Raw genomic sequence first — 13,098 nt, 5'->3', positions numbered from 1 at the left:
CCTATCAGGATTATGCTTCTAAAGCCTCAGTATCAGAAAGTCTGGCTTTTCTCTGGATTTTCCCATGGAGAACTTCCTGTTCCTCTAGACCAATCCACCCTTCTTAAAACACTTTTTTCCACTCTTTTATTGCTGCTGAATCCGATTCAAAAGGGGCCCATCTGCTCCAGCTACATCATCAGGAGAGTTCTGCACTTTCACACAGCTGCTGAGGTTTCTGTCCCCATGCAGAAGCTGGAATTGCTCCACCCACCCCCTTTGCACAGAAATGATGTAAAGGAACTGATGGATCCAAAAAACTTTTGTGTGATCATTTCTATACTGATTGTGTTTTTATAATGTAAACTCTCCTTTTCTCACATTTTGCGGGGTCTTAATTTGTTCCCTTAATAAAATGCACCATAAGACTTGAGAGCGCAATTTTCTGATGGAAAGAAAAAAAAAATTCTATCAAATACACTAATCTTACTCTAAATTCCATGAAGCAGTTCAAAAAGCCTGAAGGGGTGATTGTTTTTATTAAATTCTATCAACTGCTGGAGCAGTTTCTTCAGGACTTTTAACATTTCCTTAGAATTTAAGTGACTTAACCTCCATTAACTTCTGTAAAGACTGAAAAGCAACTATGCTTTTCATATGCTGGAGTATGCTGCATATGCTGCAAGTATGCTTTAGAAGATCACATATAACATAAACCAAATTGAAAATTATGTTTAACAGTATGCATGCCATTGTTAACCTGTAACATGCTCTGAAAATGGATTCTGACAACTTAGATGCACCAGCTTGACCTGAATGCAAGTAGACTGTATACTCCAAAATATCTACAACCACCTGACTCCTGCTACTCATTCAAGGCTATTTTCAGGGCGTAGAAACTTGCAAAACTGTATTTGCATCTCTGCTTTGCCAGAGAGTCTTGTCCAGGTAAAGTTTAAAAATGAACTTAGTTTTGAGGCATAGAAACCCTTGCAGGAGGTTTTCTTTGGTTATGAAGATTTCTTTTTGTATAAATGAGCTTAAGTAAAATAGGATCAATTTTAATTAAGTAAAAGAATGCACAAAGGTTCTGGATTGTTTTAGTTAAGATAGAACAGAACTATAAAATTAAGTTTAAATGGCACAAATTTCTACCCCCGCATATGAACACTAGCCATGGGAATCAGCTGGACTTGCTAACAGTTCCTAAATTCAATTTCTGGGCAGGAGCTGGCAAGGTGTTTACAGTGGAAGTTATTGTACTATGGAATGTGTTTTTTCTACCCATTCACAGTTGATTTTGGGGGCAAGCTGTGTCTCATCTCTTCATGCAGCATTAAGAAGTCTTTTCTTTGCACGCAGTACTTCTTTACAGTATCTGTGAAGGGCAAAAGTGATGAATTTATTTTTATTGATATCAAATATGAAATTTTCACACAGTCACAGAAATTAATTACAAGTGAATAGTAGTCATCAGTTTCCTTACCAAATGTAATGCATGCATTTTAGCTCATTTGGCCTTGGCAAACCTCAAAAAATAATCATTTAGTAATCAAGAAAGAAAAGAAATGTTATTAACATATTTTAACAGAACAAAAATAAAGCTTAAGTGAGTATACCTCAAATTCATATTTTACCTATAATAATTCACACAAACTAATACAAATGAAATTAATGAAAAACACTTGAAATAAAGTTTGGGCAATTTGTTCAGTTGAGAATTAGGCTTATTAAATGTTGATATACTGAGCACTGTCATGGCACTGGTATGGAAACGTGTCCTATAATCTCACAAATTAAACAACAATAATTGCAAGTCTTCATCAAGTTCAGGGTGTAAAAATAATTTATTAGCTTTTGCTCATAAAAAAATCAGCTACTATTCTTGATTTTATTTTAAACAGCAGCAAACAGTCAAAAAGGTGACAACTGAAAAGTGTTCAATAAAAAAAGGCAAGCAGAGTGTAAATTTGTTCTTTAAAACTTAATGCTGTAGCACTACAGTAGCAAGGGTAGCAGAAAAAAAATAAACAAGAACTTAGTAAAACATGACAATCACCAAGTTACTTCTATGCTATCTCATCATTTTAGCCAAGGAAGCATTGTTAAAGCAGTACGCAAGTAAACTTTCATTTCAAAACTATCAAGAATTAATTAAGATTTAAAGGCATCCCTTTGGGGGGGGTGTGTGAAGTATGCCATAGTGATGGTAATTTTATATTCTATTGTTTTAAGTTTGTAAAACATCATAGAATATTGAAACCAAAAGCTTGCAAGACAACAAGCCTTGACTCTACTGTTTTTGATCAGTGATCCGCTGTAAGCAGAGTTTCATGTAGGAATTTTTATTGCGTATTTCTATCACTGCATCTCTGACAAGCTCAATGAACATTTGAGGCCAAAGCTTCTGCAACGACTCGTTTTTCATATTGATGTCAGCTGCTTCTTTCACTAGGTTCTCGACATATGTCTGGCAAAATGTTTTTCTTTCCTTGATTTCCTGCACGGGAGAATCATTATACATTGTATAAGACAAAGGAAGAAAAGGTTAAACAAGAGCAAGCCCAAAGAACAACCACAAAAATTTAATGAATTAAAGAACATAGCAATTAGCAGGCAAAGAGGCCATTGCACACCTTTTCCCTGTTGGTTTTAAGTTGCATGGCCCAAGGTGTAAGTCAAGCTTTTATGAGTGTGGCCACAGAATCTTACTGTATTCATTATATTCATATTATATTCGTTCATTAACTTATCTGAAATCCACTTCGAAGTAGTCATACAAATATCTTTTAACAGCATTATGATTTTTGTTGCCTTCTGGCATAGCAGTGAAAATTTTCAGAAATTATTAAGCACCAGACTACTTTCCTTCCTTCTCTCCCTTCCATCCCCAGCTTTTCATGATTATAGTACAATAGTTGGAAAGTTTATCTACCTGCCCTAACAAGAACTAAGCATACTGTCATGGAAAAATATGGCAGTATGCATCCTTTCCACAGGTTCCCTGATGGACTCTGGCAAGAGCATGGTTCCTAACATGTACCACATTAGATACTGAAGTAACCTGAACCTTTAAAAATAATAATAAAAAAAAATGTTGCACTTTGTGCAACCACTAGCTCCGCATTTTAGTCACTCAAACTGTATTAATCTCTGTTTCTGCAGAGTTTCTATAAAATGCCATAATAAGTTTTGAACAATAAGTTATATTGGTGCTAATTATCTAACTAGTTTGATTTATGGCACTGTTAAAAATGTTAGGTCATCCTTCAGGCCACCAAAACAGAAGTTTTCTTAAATGAGTGATAAAGCAGAGAAAATACTTTCCAGCTGTTTCATCTAAAAAATGAAATTATTAATCAATGACTCAGACTGTCATCTTTAGCAATAAATTTATTATGTTAGTTTACTGATGATGGGGAACTGGAATCAGTCCTTTTTGCCCATCTTAGTCTTCTCTTGTGACATCCTGTATACCTGCTGCCACATACATAACGCTATAACAAAGCACAAGGTGTGAATTGCTGCACTGGGAAGAGAAAACAATACATCTATTTAATGGACTGTACAAATACCAAGCTTATTTTATTATAGTGCTTGTTCCATGGTAAAGGACAAGAGGAATGCCTCACTGTCATATTCTATGCCATTCAAAGTTTTAAGAGCTACTAGCACAGCTTTTGAAACTAAAATGTTTTCTTAATTTAATCTCTCCACACATGCAGTCACTGTCTCTTTTATGCTATGGATCTGAGATAACAAAACCACAATGCAATAACTGAATTTGGCGTTTATTGAACTTGATTTAATTTCTTGCACTAGAGGGTTTCTATATTTCCACATAATCAAAAAGCAAATAACGGGACAAATGTGGGAAGCAGGGTGCATACAGCTAGAACTCATGCTGATTGCTCAGAAAGGAGATAGTGGCTGAAAGAAGCATATTCTCCCTGGGAACAATTTCTCTCTGCCCAAGCAAAAGAGTTAGCAGATCAGAAACACAAACTAAAACAAGCGTGACTGATGCACTTGTCTGAAACAAGCCAGCTTGCAATTTTATTAATAATTAAACCTACTACATATATATATTTTCCTGTAGCCCATTTAAAAGCTAGGAAACAGCTCTTTATTACTACAGCCTGCACTATCTCAAATCTTGTCTGAAGGTGTTCTTCACCAAATCATTTTGGGATATACTTTCTGAATTTCTAATTGCATTAGACAATCCTAACATGTGCAATACACATTTTTCTTTGTAAAAAACTGTGCTCATTTCTTATATTTTACTAATGCAGGTACATTTCATTATGAACATAAGGCTTGTAGGTGAGAATATATTTCTGAGAATGTGGCACTGTTCAGGAAGCACTTCACTAAAGACAGAAACTGACCACTATCCAGTATTCTGGCAAAGATCAGTTAGATGAGATGTTTGATCATACATGTAAATATGGTAAGCAGTGGTATTTTAAAACCATCATTCTCAATAGCACAACTGAAACTTGATATATAGACAAATTCCATGAGTAGTAGTCTAAGGTTACATAATAGAGGATGAAAGTATTTCATAATGATATACTTACCTCAAGCTTTTCCATATGAAAGTCCTTTGTCATGTAATTCAATGTTGCTCGAGTTGTGCTTTCTCCTCCATTTCTTCTGTTATCACTACTTTCCTCACTTCCAACCCCAGATTTCTTTCCCTTTCCCTCTAGCAGAAAATGGAATTGCTTCCTCCTGTGAAAAGATAATAAAGAGATTTACAGTTTTAATTATTGGAAACTTTTTTTTTAAGTGCAGATGTTTCTAGTGATTGTGAGGGTTTTTCTCCTTTTCTCTCTTTGAACATGTATTTTATGAGCTTTCAAGTTTATTGCATCCTCAAGTTACTCAAAATACAGATGACTCTAGATATTCCTCTGTTAATTTGCTCCTATACAATTGACTTTTTGACATATATCACATCACATCCCCTAAATCGGAAATCTTGCAGCTTAAACTTTTATTAAGTACGTATCTATAGAAGACTAAAAATAGTCTTTTTAAACACCTTTTTCTCAGAGCACCAACTCTTAAATCTGTTAACTGTTATAGTCACCCACTATAAAATACCTACTAAAAATAGTCAGTCTTCATCGTGAAAGTCCACAAATCTTCACCAATACCAGTACAATTGGAGAAATAAACAAGCAGTGCATTTGTGTGCATATGCCTTTTAACCTTACTCAGCAGACTTCATACAACTTCTGTGAAAACATCTGTCTACATGAATCAGGAGATGCTAATATTTCTACAACAAGCAGAGAACTTATCTTCTGTAAGATGTTATTTGTGAAATTTTTACCTTTTTACCTAGAAAGAATTTATGACGACAGCAGGCAAAAGAATTACACAATATGTTCTGGACAAATTCCAGTTCCGTTCATTGTATTTTACCTAGATTCTCCAAATAATGAAAGCATGCGATAATGTGGCAGCTCAGAAGATGCTACATATGCCAGAATTCCAAAAAGCCTTTCTGCCATTACAATATCATTTTCAGTAACCTGTGAGGGAAGGGGGAGAAGGGGAAGAAAAAAAGAAAAAAAAAGTTAAGTTTCAAAATTGGCACATTCATATTTCATTACATAGGTACATTGAGAATTAACTGAAATTTGTTATACAGAACACTGCATGCAGATCTGTTCCAGGCATATCTTCAAAATGTAGATTTGCTTTTACTGGCACTTTAAATGTACTTTAAAAGAAACCAAATGAGGTACTTGTGCTTGTTTTATTTCCTGTAATTCTGGAAACTTTAATGGATACACATGCTATCCTGTGCTTCATGATATTCTTCATGAAATGAGAAATTTTACAACGATTTCTTACATTGAGTATCTGAAGGCCAGACGTATTAATTCTGCTTCATACTGCATGCACTTACACAAGGTCTACTGGAAAATTTCTGATCAAGTTATGCTGCAGAAATGAAAAGATTCTGGGCACCCACATGTGAAAAGATAAGTACAGTCTCTCTTATTTTGGCAGCATCATAGAGAAGACCTTAGAGAAAGAGAGGCTTTAAAGGAAGAAAAGGGGGAAAAAGGGAAACGGGGGACACAAGAAAAGGGAAAAGGGGGGAAAAGGAAAAAAAGAAAAGGGAAACACCCCTTCTATTTTTTCTGCATTTTTCAACCCCCAAAAATAAGTGTTTCTCAATTATACTTCACTAAATATCATCCATACTGTTGTGTCAACATTAAGTTACAGACATCTCCTTAAACTAATTTTCAATGGTTGAAAAATTTTCAAGATTATTTTTACATGTTTCAATTTTGTATAAAGAAGGTGGAAGGGGTTTATTTTTTGGTGGTGGTTGTTATTGTTTTTTTTTGTCTTGGCTCGTAACCTCTGGAGACAATGGCCTATGTTTCTCCTGCCCTGATGGCCAGACTATGAACTGACTTCAACTGCCAAAAGTTTGTTGGCACAGTTTCTAGACTCCTGGCTTTCTACTGAGTGCAGAAGGAATCTTTATGATCATCTAAATCTGACCTGGATAACACAGGACAATGAAACTCACTCAGTGACTTCTTAACTTGTGGATCAAATTTAATTTCCGTTCATCTTATAACATATTTTTGGAAAGCAACCCATTATTAAATAAACTTCAATAGCCACAATATTTACTAAGTACTTCCAGACAATTTTTGTGTTCTGTATTATTCAAATTTGTGAGTAAAATGGAATTTTGATCCAAATTAACGTAATTTTATTATATTCTTGTTTAATGTTTACAGAATCTACAATCTACCCTTGCCTAAAGTATACTGCAACAGCACAATGCAGGGAGAAATTCACCACAGAAAACATAGGTCAGGAAATTAGAAATGTAAAGTCAATTCCACTTTCACAGGGTTTAGATTTGCTCATTTTCACTTAAAATTAAGTCAGTCTTACTTAGTAGCCTAAGAGTAGATGACCTTGCTAAACAGTCTGTTAACAGAAACAAGGTCTAAAACAAAGACCACAGAAGGCAGCTAGGGAAACAAAGACCACTGCAGCCAGAAATGTCTGCTGGAAAAATAAGTTATTTTAATTTATTTATTTATGTTAAGAGAAGCATAAGGACCAGGTCAACAGAGACAGCAATGCTGAATACACTCTAGTTCACAGAAACTCATGTTCTCTATCTTACTCCAGTAACATTGTTTGCTCCATTAATCACAAAAAGATTATAACGGTAATATCACATAAATGTAAGTCTATTATGCCTGCTTCTTGCTGACTACAGAAAACAGGCACCAATTCAGTAAATGTGATGCATCTGTTATATTGTATGCCACACCACTTGGCATAAAGCATTTTGTAAAGCCTAGTAGCTTCAAACCTTGACAACTCTTAATTAATCTGCGATTACTATCACTGGGAAAGACTTCAAATAGTGTACCTCAATGAAGAGAATTTGCTTCTTCACAGTTAGTAAATGTAACAGTTTGACCGGGGAACAAAATCATTGTTAGGGGGAAACTAACACTCAGCTTCTAGCCTGGAACATAACTGGAATGGAAGGGGGAAGCTGGGGAGAAAATAAAACCTTGCTTTTTTTTTTTTTTTTCTTTTTAAGTTTAAAAGTGCTAGAGTTATGCAATTTATTTAGTTAATTCAGTTAGTATATATTGCTTTTAGTCCCCAACTATATGTACCTCGGAGCTGGCAACACAACAGTCTTCACAAACATTGCACAACAAATGATAATCAGAATAGCAGAATATGCACACTTCCCTTTCCGCCACCTGAATTTATTATTTAGGGCTGATCTAAGGTCTGAGAGCACACTTCAGGGGTTTGTACTCTTTACATTGAAACAGGATTTTCTATTATTGATTTTAAAAGAAATGGTAATATATATCTGCAAAGCCAGATACCATGACTTCTGCTGTAGACTAATGAAAAACAGCGATCAGAGTTCATCTCTTTCTTCTGCTTGGCTATGACACTTTTCAAATGATTAATGACAATAGGAAAAGATTTCTGTGTGCACATCTTCATACAGTGTCGTCTGGCTCAACAAGTTTGTTGAGGACAAAAATGTTCTTCAGTCATACGTATCTACTTTACATATGTCCTACATAAATAGCATGCCATGCTACATGTAAATCCATGCACTAATAAATTAAAAGTTTTCCTTCAAAGACTGAATTTGCTGACCTTGACATCGTAACAAAAAGTCTACTTAAATAGTTGTGGGGGTTTTTTTGTGGGTTTTTTTTTTTTCCTTTCTTTCTCCATGAAGACCAAACAGGTAAGATTTATCTTCTATTTTCTTTTAATCTGAATCACTAATGTTGATTTTGAAAATACAATGCAGTAAAAAAGAAAAACTTTAACCCCACATTTCCCACATTTAACCTTTCTTTTTCTTTTTTTTTTTTTTTTTTTTAAATCAACTTTGATAGGTATGTTTTGTAAAGTACTAAATTCAAGGTTATTTTAAAGTTCTCATGGGATAACTAACCACCACTTTTTTTTTTTCCTTTTCAAGATACTGTGCTGTTGGAGTGAGTCATATTTGCCTTCATCCTTCATCTTTTCTCATCCTTTCTCTAATAGTTAATTCAGGTAAGCTCTTTAACCCACTCCTACTCTTCTGTGCAACTAATGCATGTTTTACAGAACTAAAACCAAGTAAACCACAACATTCATGCTACGGTTATCAGATAACAAGTAAGATATCTAATCCAAAACATATGATGATGATAATCAAATTAAAACACCAGATCTAAACACTAAAGCTATGTATTATTTTTGCTCTAATTAACTTCCACAGCACCACTTAAACTTATTTAGCATTTAAAATTGAATGCACATTCAAACATTGTGTTGCATCATAACTATTCTCGCTCCCTTTGTGATCAAAGCCCAAGTATAAAAATAACCATTTTACATGTTTGACTAAATTTACTTTCAACTGACCTAAACGGGAATCAAAGTACAAAGAATAGCAAAATTAGTGTCCTAACTTTCTATTTATTTAAACATAAAACACACACCCAACAAAAAACCACACACTAATGATCTTGTACACAGCAAGCAAAAAAAAAAAGAAGATAGACTTTTTTCTTTAAGCCTATCACAGGAAAAAATACGATTTTAGCTACATTTTGTAACACTGAAAAATATAAATAATCATATATTGTAAACTACTAAGTCTGTCAAACACACATTTTGGCACAAATATTCAATGTCAGCACTGTGATTGTTTTGAACATAATAAAGAAGTGCTTCTTAAAATCAAGTAAAATCATGCAGTTTTGTAATATTTTTTTTTCTTTTTTAGAAACACATGCAGAAATAATAATAAAAAGTCTTCCCTTCAGGTATATCCTTACCACTCAGGTATACATTTGGATTGTCATTTGCAATTGCAAACATCTGAGACAATACAACATTTTTATGGCGACTAAGAATCTTATCAGCTTTGCTAATTGTAATACAGTGCAGTTGGACTTAACAAATACACAGCACAAGAAATTATATGGTGAAGTCTACACAAAATTTCCCCCCCCGCAATACTGAAAGGATACTGACAGGGTCCTGCTCATTTTATTAGCAATTCATCTGCTTTTTTAAAAAACAATGCTAATTTATCTTGTAAGACCAATAGTTAAGAAGGAAGCAACACTGTCCTACCTTTATTCCATTTATCTTCTGTAGATTAAAATGGTTCAGTCTAAACAGAACATAGTATTTCCACAAAGTAAAGTTGACAACTGGATTTCCCTGAGGATCAACTGTCAACTGTTCAATGCGATGCATCTGGGCTAATGCATTGAATTGCTGCAGCGTCACAAGATTTGTCTCCTTAAACTTCAGGTGCTCAAAAAAAAAAAGTCAAACCACAATAAATTAAATAAAGAAACAATAGTGAACACAATTATTCCTATTCTGTGCCACTCAAGCAATTTTTAAACTCAAATAAAGAGTCTTCAGGTCTGATGAAGCAACTGAGCTCACTTCATTTGAGGTCTTTGCGGCAAAACACATCAGTGTATCAACCAATTGGTTTATTACATATATTTAGAAATGTCAACATTACAAGCCCCTAAGCAATTTATAAACCCTTTAGTAACAGCACTAATATTTTCAATGTTACAAAAAGCAGCGATACTACTTGAGCAATGTTTATTTTAATTCTGCAAGTAAAGCAACTGCAACATCCACACGTAAAAATAAGTACAATATATGTTTTTAAATATTCTGCTTTTTTGGCCACAGCAGGCTGGCATTAAGTCATATCCTCCTGTTTCTTTGAACCATGCCCTATGCTAGTGCTCCTATGAGCATGGCATATTTGGCTACACAGTAACATTACTGAGGGAAGGGGAAGGAGGAAAAATTGATGGTGAAGATAAAAATTTAGTTGAGATTCTGCTATCCCCCACAAATTTTCCCCCCCACAATGAAACAATTGTTTCATTGAGATAGATAAATTTGTGGGGAACTTAAGACAAATTTACCTATCTCAATGAAACCATTAAGTTCTGTTATACTCAAAATCTTAAAAAGAAGCAGGGAATTCAAGAGGCATATCATCTAAGTAACAAGTTGCTTTATGTATGTCATCACTATTTGCTTCAAAATGACCGATTTAAATGTCCAAGAAAAAAAGGAAAAAAAAAGAAGTACTAAAGGGATGTCTCATTTATATTGTTTTGCTTTATCAAGAACGAAGGAATTCCAAGAGCTGTACTGATTTAGCTAGCTATTCGCTTTGAATTTTACCTCTCTCTTTTTATCCTATCAGCTATTTAATCTTTGAACTCATAACACAATTTAAGGTCTCCTGATACCATGGATCCATAACAATACTGTAGAATAGTACTGTATTTACACATCAGTTTTGCAACTTAAAAATAATCAGCTAGGTCAAAAGAATGAAGAGAAATAATAACCAGTCTGAAAAGAAAACACCATCCTGTGTGAGAATCTAAATTAAAGTCTTGATTTTTAAGAAGTATCAAGTTAAAGTTAGCGTTATAGGATAACACCAAGCAAATATGTAATTCACAAATGTATCTATTATTTGAAAGCACTCAAGGGTATACCAAATTAAGGTTCTATTAGAGAATACATATTCCATAGCTGTTCACACAGCTGAAATTTGAGGCATTCTTACCACAGAATTAGGAAATTTTATCTTCAGTTTTGTTAACACTTGAACAATTTCATCAAATTCTATGAACATAAAGGAGACTGTGACAATAATTCCAGCTGTTTGAACACTCCAGTTTCGATCCAGGCACTCCAGTGCTCCAGCACCATACAAGCAAAGAGTGTCCCCTTCCACTTCCACTAAATGAGACTCAAGAATAGACAAGCCTTGTACTGCACTGCTCAATATTGTATCAAGAGACCTGTGGAGGAAATAAAAATGCAGTGATATAAATGAGATTATTTTGAGATAGTAACATCATTCTATTGAATGATTGTCCTTTCATTTACCAAAGCCCAACTGCCAAATATGATTGCATTTCTCTGCATTCATTCATTTGCAGTACCCAATCTGGTTCAAAAACATTAAGGGCTGGAAAATCCTCTTTCCATCAAGTAACATTGCAAATGTTCTACTTCTCTGGCAGAAAGGCTCTGGGTGTATTTGAGTTGGACAGGGAATAAATAAATAAATCACTCATATTTAATAACCCACTTAAAATGATGTATTTATTCAAGCACAGTCACCTTCACATTCTGTTTCCGATATGAAATGTAAAAGTTATGACATGAGTAAGCACTTTAAGAACAGACAGTTGTTAAAACCAATGCAGGATAATGCTATTTACAGTACTGAACAGTTATTTTTATTCTTGACAAGAGTATCACTCCTTCCTCAAACCCATATGTCACATTACCTGATCAGGATATCAAGATCCATTATTCTGCTTAGAGACAAGAATAATCTTATGGTTTAATCCTTAATCTTTGTTTAATCCTTAATTAATAGGGATGAATAAGCATTTCTTCAAAATAATGTGAGCTTCCCAATTCACAAGAGCGATTTTAAAATTAAGCAGTAAGTCCAGGTATTCTCAACTCTCATCTCTGTGTCTTACTTCCAACATGATACACTCAGCTGACTGCATCTGAAGTGCACAGAGAATTCAAGATGAGCACAAATCACAGGTTTAGGAAGTTGCATAATGATTGTTACTATTTCATTCTTTACTACCTTCCTAGTATTTTTAATGTATTTTGCTTTTTTGACTACCAGTTATCACTTGACTGATATTTTCTTGACAAAATCAACCAGAACTCTAAGATTTCACTCTTGACTGAAAAGTGAGAGCCCATCACTTCAATGTGAAGCTGTAATTACTTATCTGTGCTGAATTTCACCTGCCATTTTATTGCTTAGTCACTCATCTTGAAAATATCTTCTGAAATTCTTCACTATTATAAAACATAGCAGTAGATCAATGTCAATTTTAACTTAGAGGGGGGTTAAAGAGCAATAAGGCTTCAAGGCAAAAAATGGCAGTGTTATCTACAGCTTCTTAATTCTAACACATTGCCACATCTTCATTAATCTGTTTAAACTAATATAAATTGGTGATAAAGATCACTATCACACTTTCACTTCTCTAACCGGTCATGAAAGAGAAAAATTCCAAACCGAAGTCTCCAACTCAGAAAATTAAATGCACTGTAATTTGCATAAGAGAATTATAAGATACGCAAATAAAGCACATGGTTTATTTTGTTAACCTCTGGGGGGGGTTGAAATTTTGTATTTCACAGAAGTAACCACTTCGATTTCTACAACGCATTCTGCAAATCTTAAACTACAAAAACTTTCACAAGAACATGGAAACAGATTTTATGCATTATGTTTTATTACTGTAGATTTGACAAAAGAATCCTAACATTTGTGGTCAGGAACTACAAGGAATAAATCAACTTTAGCCACTGTATCCAGCATAAACAGAGATAGCATTACACCAAGATCTTTCCTACAACTCCGTGGAAAAAGTCTTAATATGTTACTTAAAAGCATGATTTCTCAAGCAACGAGAATCTGTTCATTAACAGGACAACGCTGAAGCTACCATAGTTACATTGACTTGGTCATGGGGGATG

The 13,098-nt window shown here is 34.2% G+C and overlaps 1 protein-coding gene across 1 annotated transcript in view; it reads right to left on the bottom strand.

Moving 5' to 3' along the window:
* Positions 1–1,967: 1,967 nt before the first annotated feature.
* The window catches only part of LRRC49 (leucine rich repeat containing 49), a gene marked incomplete at its 5' end in the record, with an annotated part of 52,679 nt that continues 41,548 nt past the window's right edge, over positions 1,968–13,098 (bottom strand). The window contains 5 exons of the mRNA XM_009575071.1: positions 1,968–2,479; positions 4,563–4,716; positions 5,416–5,525; positions 9,655–9,840; positions 11,141–11,378. Coding sequence (XP_009573366.1) covers positions 2,273–2,479; positions 4,563–4,716; positions 5,416–5,525; positions 9,655–9,840; positions 11,141–11,378 — 895 coding nt within the window. The remainder of the gene's footprint in view (positions 2,480–4,562; positions 4,717–5,415; positions 5,526–9,654; positions 9,841–11,140; positions 11,379–13,098) is intronic.

Source organism: Fulmarus glacialis, unplaced genomic scaffold (assembly GCF_000690835.1).
Source record: "Fulmarus glacialis isolate BGI_N327 unplaced genomic scaffold, ASM69083v1 scaffold3433, whole genome shotgun sequence".
NCBI lineage: Eukaryota > Metazoa > Chordata > Aves > Procellariiformes > Procellariidae > Fulmarus > Fulmarus glacialis.
The sequence above is the reverse complement of the archived record's forward strand: the minus strand, read 5'-3'. Positions and strand labels throughout refer to the sequence as shown.